The following is a 6,376-nucleotide window of genomic DNA, read 5'->3' as shown; positions in this document are numbered from 1 at the left end:
TGCTCTCTGGCCTCTGAAATTGTAGCCTGCTTTTCTGAAAATTATGTGGTGCCATGACAAAATTAGGCCTGTGTTTAATCTGCTCCCTTATGGATATTTCAAAATTCACAATCTAATGGTCACTGATCCAACATGTTTGATGAACGATAATCCTTAGTTTGACTAAACAAAGCCCGACATGCACTCTAGGCCATTTGAACAACAAAAGCATGATACTGTGACACTAGCTGGAGGCATGTAAAGGCAGGGTGGTGTGAAAGAGTGTTAGTGAAAGGCATGTTTAGGATGGAGAAAGGGGGAAAAATAGGTAGAGGAGAAAGAGAGAGAGAGAGAATGAGCGGCCTGCTACTGCCTGCACTGCATATCCAGAGGAATCTGGGGCATCTAATGGCCCCTCACCCACTATTCCAGCTCTCTCAATCCTTCTCTCTCTCTCTCTCTCTCTCTCTCTCTCTCTCTCTCTCTCTCTCTCTCTCTCTCTCTCTCTCTCTCTCACACTCTCTCTCTCTCACACTCTCTCTCTCTCTCTCACACTCTCTCTCGCTCTCTCTCTCTTTTTTTTTTTTTTTTTGCTGTGGGGCATGCTGTGACCCCACACCGTGGGAATCTGTGGTCCACAACGGATGACTTTAACTGTCTCACAATAAAAAGGTTGAAGAGACAGAGCAAAGATATGTCTCTCCCTTATTAGACCTTTGGTTAAAAAAGAGCAGAGCAAAAATTTACAAATAGCAACTATAACATTATAGCATAATAATAATGATCAATTCTAAAAACATAAATAATCAAATAAATGTCTTCATTTTTTTAAATGGTCATGAAAAAATTATACTAGTAATTATAATCATGATAAATTAAATAGAAAATGAATTTAAAAGATAAGTTCCTGTATGCCAACACAGTTTAATAATGCCCATGTTGCTTGCATTTATCTTCATGCAAAATTCATCGCAATAAAATAAAAAATAAATAAAAAAACACGCTATCAATGACAAACAATCATCTTGCTCAACTCATGAATGTATGAAAGTATAGGCGTCTATATAAATATATGACATTTTTTCCGTTAATTGGAAATGGAATGATGCCTTTGATAATAGAAGTGTATGGCGATTTTAATTATGAATTATGAACTTATGGTATCTGACTATTTATTTAAATCATTCGCCTAAATCTATCATAAAAATTTCAATAAAAAATTCTGAATCAGTCAAAATATCTGTTGAAAATATTTGAAATTATTGTAGTAGGCTAGCTAATTGTTCTCCTCTGAACGCCAGGTAGGCCACAATGGCGCTTTTCTCATTCTTATGAGCAACACAACGGCTATTTCAGACCTACAAGACAGAATATGAAATATTAAATGGTCTTTAAATGTTTGAAGCCTAAAACATGTCATGCCACTAAAACAAGGTTTTTCCTGTTTCATGTGCTCGTACAGCCCGCAGTGTGGAGTTCAGGGCATAGTCAACACGTCTCCGGTGAAATCCTAAATATTTCCCGGACAATTATAGGCAACGAACGGGCTTCTGTATTTTTTCCCTGTATTTTCTCTTGTTATAAATGTTGTAATATTAATGAACCATCTGGTATTGAATAAATGCATCTGAAGACCACATGAGATTTGATTATCTTTTGACCATAATAATACCTCTTTTATACCTGAGCCTGTTTTTGTTTTGTTTTTTTCTTCTTCTCCATTCTGTCACCTGATGGAGTTTGGGTTCCTTGTGCCGCCTCTGGCTTGCTTAGTTGGGGACTCTTAATATTCAACAATGTTATTGACTGAGCTGGACAATGACATTTTTTTGCATTGAAATTACTTATTTAATAATTGATCAACACTGAACCGACTTCAGCTGAACAGCAGCCGAAATGCATAATTGTCCTGTTATCACTGTAAAGCTGCTTTGAAACGATATTTAGGCGATTGTATAAAGCGCTGTATAAATAAATGTGCTTTATATTGACTTTGAAATATTGCCCACATAAAAAAGTAAACGAAGTTGCTTATAGTGTAACTAAATAGCCTACCCTCGTTATTGTTAGATTATTATTAGGCTATTATTATTATTATTATTATTGTTATTTATAGATTGTTGCTAATGTGCAGGTTAAATTGTGTCCGAGACTAATAGTGGAAATCTAGATCGTTGATGTTGTAAAGAAAGATCAGTCTCTGTATCATGACTGCAGTGCATGGAAATGAGCAGCTTCTCGAATACAGACGGTAGTTCCATAATCGGAGCTACGGGCAGCTCATACATCATGCAAAATGGGCCCGAAGGGTTTTCTTCAAATGAACTGTCTAGGTCTGTGGAAATAATATCAAGGGCTTTCCGTCAGAATGAACTTTTCCAATGTAGCCAGCCGTGAAATAATCTGACCCGACACTTTAAACCATCTGCGCTATCCATCCGCCTTCTTATTTATCGCGAGCTGTGGCTGATACTATACCACAGTTGTTGATTTTTAAATATGTGATATGGCATCTCCACAAACCGCATGGTTGACAGGTTTGTCCATCCATTGATACCCATCGCAAATCCTTATCAATTCCCATTGAACTCAGTGATGAAAATAAATATACATAAAAAGCAGGCTAACAAAAAATAACTTGTACTAAAATATTGACTTAAAATAGTTTTCACTGATTATATTTGAAACGGTCGCTTATAACTGATTATGTAAGCTGTTAATAGAGTCTTTAGCCTACTGGCTACCAAAGATCTCATATCCACGTGCAGCTGGAAGCCGGAATGATTTGTCCAGTTAAGACTCGTTTCATTCTAAACAGCACGATATTAAATTTGACAGGCCAATGACTGTTGCTCTGAGATGTCTGCGAGCTCATATCGCTGAATGCGTAACCGAACGGATTTTTCTTAATTTGTTTCCTTTTTGTGTCAGTGGTCGTTATTCTTCACAAGCGAGACTCCGGAGCTAACGAATGACTTCTTCGCGGAAAACCCACACAACACAGGGATGGTCTTATTTAATGTAATTTGTCATTTTAATCCGAGTCGTTCTCTTGTCGCACTACGATGCGGAAACGTCTAGCCTATTTGGAATGATAAAAAGCCAATCATGTCCTCTCTTAGATATAAAAAGGCAGGCGAGTGACATTTTGTGTTAGATGAGACAACACTTCAGGCTACTGTCTATTAGGCGTTACATTTTCGAAAAGTTTAGGCTACTTAAGATGTGCTTAAAACTAGCATAGTAACTCGCGGGGCTTCCGTGAAAGCAGAGGTCGCTGATGTTTACGTTGTGAAAGGCGCTGTCGAGGTCTGGGAGGTGCTGAAATCTAACTTACTCGAGCTCCATTCCGCGTGATTGGCACGCTTGACAGTGATTGACAGGCGTCCGTGGAAACTACGCAACCAATCTGCCAAGCCCAATAGAAAATCAGAAGCGGGCATCACGTCTTTTCCCTCCTCAAAAAATATCTTCATTCTTGCGCTATAATCTCGTGCCCTCGAACTCTCCAACGGAGGCAGCCTCAGACCGACAGAGCGACATCTCCGTTTCTCTGCATCTTCAAACGTTCGTCAGCTGACTCTGGAATTGCCTTTTCGGCTGGATTCGACTGGGGGGAGAGAGACAACGCCACACAAACCGGGAAGCTTTGCTAGAGGTAGAAAGGACTCCGAGGGGGGGAACAGAAGCCTTCATGTTTCAGTTGCCAATTTTGAATTTTAGTCCCCAGCAGGTAGCGGGGGTATGCGAGACTTTGGAAGAGAGCGGAGACATCGAGCGTCTCGGCCGATTCCTTTGGTCGCTGCCCGTCGCACCAGCCGCCTGCGAGGTGCTGAACAGAAATGAGTCTGTGCTGCGGGCTCGGGCCATTGTAGCCTTCCACACTGGGAATTTCCGTGAGCTTTACCACATTCTGGAGAACCACAAGTTCACCAAAGAGTCCCACTCCAAACTGCAAGCACTTTGGCTGGAGTCACACTACCAGGAGGCAGAGAAGCTCCGAGGCCGCCCGCTAGGGCCAGTGGACAAATACCGGGTACGGAAGAAGTTCCCTCTGCCTAAAACTATTTGGGACGGAGAACAAAAGACGCACTGCTTTAAAGAAAGAACCCGTCATTTACTTCGAGAATGGTACCTCCAGGATCCTTACCCAAACCCAAGTAAAAAGAGAGAGCTTGCACAAGCTACCGGACTCACTCCCACTCAAGTGGGGAATTGGTTTAAAAATCGAAGACAAAGGGACAGAGCCGCGGCCGCTAAAAACAGGTGCGTTTTCCCGATTTCAATCATGGGGTGTTTATTGAGCTGATATGTCATATTTTAGCAATAAAACTAAGACTAAGATGAGATATGTCGATAAGATGCAAAGTCTAGGCTGTTTATTGAAGGAAATGCTATGCTAATGTAGCCTATAACATAACATGTCAACGTTACTTATCCTGTAACAAACAAACAAACAAAGATGGAAAATTTACAAATGGATCAATCAACAAATATGAGCGTTTATTATTTGTAATTGTAGCATATACCTTGAGCGATGTGTTTTTATGAGTGAAGACGAAATCTTTTACTTTTAATTTCGGAAATAAAAGAAAGAAATAACAGCTCAAAATACTGTTACTTGCCCCTTTTGACCAAAAATCAATGGCTAGCTTTTGTGCAGGCTATGTGTTATGGTTTGGGCCTTGCCTGGGTAAAAGTCCTTATACATATGCAATATAACAATTAACCAGAGCCTAAAATGTGTAACAAAGATTAAATTATGATTGTGAGAAGCTCTCTTGGTTTCGACAGTTTACGCTGAAGAAATTCTACCGTGATGTGAATAGGCTTTTTAATTTGTTTCAAGCTGTTTGCTTTCTCACAGACAATAATTTACTATCAAATTGAGTTCTATATTTTGTTCGAAATTTAGAAAAAAAAGAATTACCTTATAAAACTGTTAAAAAGAATCGATATTTTAAAACCAGCTGGATAAATGGCAATACAGCACAACATTTTATTTATTTATTTTAAAAAAATTGTCATTCATCTTATTAAACACAGATAATAAATAGAGTAGGCTATGTGTACAGATTGTGTACAGATGCGCTCCCATTTTATGTTCTTCCGGGGCATTCTGTTAGTAGGTTAAACCTGAAGCATGAGCTATGAGCATCATTTTCTGTCCAGATTTCATACAATTTATTTACAGTTTAATGTAGTTAGCTACATGTTTTTATATTTATTGTACGTTCTTATTTAAAAAAAAAAAAAAAAAAAAAAAACAACACCTGAGAACCACCGATTTAATTTAATCTTTTTTTTGAATAGCCTAGAAAACCCTTCATCTAAAACTCAGCCTTTTTCTTTTTTAAAGGTTACAACAGCAGGTGTTGTCTAACGGCTCGGTTCGGTCCTTAACCGGAGAGGATGGTGCTGTAGACCGACTGGGGAACGCGTCGAGCCCTGAAGCGAGCCTGTCGAGCAAAGCCGCCGCGTCGGCTATCTCCATCACTTCAAGTGACAGCGAATGTGACATCTAACATCGCACCACGAACCGCCCCGCGGGCTATAAGGGAAGACTATGAGAAAATTAACACATACGAAGGAAATCGAGACAGACAATCAGCAAGATAAACAAGCACGTTCGTGCCTGCCTTAACGTATCAGAGGCCGTGTTTTTATTTTATTTTATTTTTATTTGGAGGCTGTTGCAGCCCGGAATCTTGGGATTTATGGAATGCTTTATCTTTTAAATGTATTTATCTTTTTTGTGAAAGCAGAGTGTGGGGGCAAACACGAACAAATGACAATAGGCCTACTATCTGTATTAATACTTTTGTAAGCAAAATCGACTGCCTCAAGCAAACAGGCCCTACGGAAATGATAGCCTATTCACACTTTTTTTGTTCATTTTGAAAAGGACTTCATGAAACATTTTACCTCCCAGGTTTTCTAAGGTGTTTACGCATTAAATTGTTGCTCTTATAGAATCTGATTTTCATTTGCTTGGTCATTTCAAATCGACTTTTAGAGCATGTGCGCCGATAGTGAACATGAATGAAAGATTTACCGCTAATAAAATTTTGATGATCAAAGTAACCATACAGACTTATTCTATACAGAGTATTCAATTTCGTGTTTATTTCTGATATAAATAATTTTTTATTAATAATAATAAAATGCGTTGGATTTTGTCATCTCATATTTAAGAATGCCCCGGTGGGCATTTTGTTAGCCTTAATAGCATTAACATATGTGAATGCATTCACCCTTCATTTAGGCAGACAAACCACTTGAACTTTTGCCTCTGTATTCCTGGTATAAATGGTGTGAGGTTCATGCACAGCCAGTAATCGGTAAATGTAGGCTATAGTGGTGTGTTTAACCTGATAGCTTGCTGCGTGTCCAGACG

General features: G+C 39.0%; 1 protein-coding gene across 1 annotated transcript; it reads left to right on the top strand.

The window, feature by feature from the left end:
• Positions 1-2,882: 2,882 nt before the first annotated feature.
• six6b (SIX homeobox 6b) lies at positions 2,883-6,061 on the top strand. The gene is made up of 2 exons (XM_079830816.1): positions 2,883-4,245; positions 5,339-6,061. The coding sequence occupies exons 1-2, from the start codon at positions 3,674-3,676 to the stop codon at positions 5,502-5,504; spliced, it is 738 nt and encodes a 245-aa protein (XP_079686942.1). The 5' UTR covers positions 2,883-3,673; the 3' UTR covers positions 5,505-6,061.
• The last annotated feature ends 315 nt before the right edge of the window (positions 6,062-6,376 follow it).

Source organism: Gobio gobio (genome assembly GCF_949357685.1).
Source record: "Gobio gobio genome assembly, chromosome: 12".
NCBI classification, from domain to species: Eukaryota; Metazoa; Chordata; class Actinopteri; order Cypriniformes; family Gobionidae; genus Gobio; species Gobio gobio.
This window is presented reverse-complemented; position numbering and strand designations above follow the sequence as displayed.

Excerpts from the sequence above, each read along its gene's own strand:
- six6b (XM_079830816.1), top strand. The coding sequence starts at position 3,674 with ATGTTTCAGTTGCCAATTTTGAATTTTAGTCCCCAGCAGGTAGCGGGG. Across the intron at positions 4,246-5,338 it reads GCCGCGGCCGCTAAAAACAG|GTTACAACAGCAGGTGTTGT; the intron begins GTGCGTTTTCCC and ends TCTTTTTTAAAG.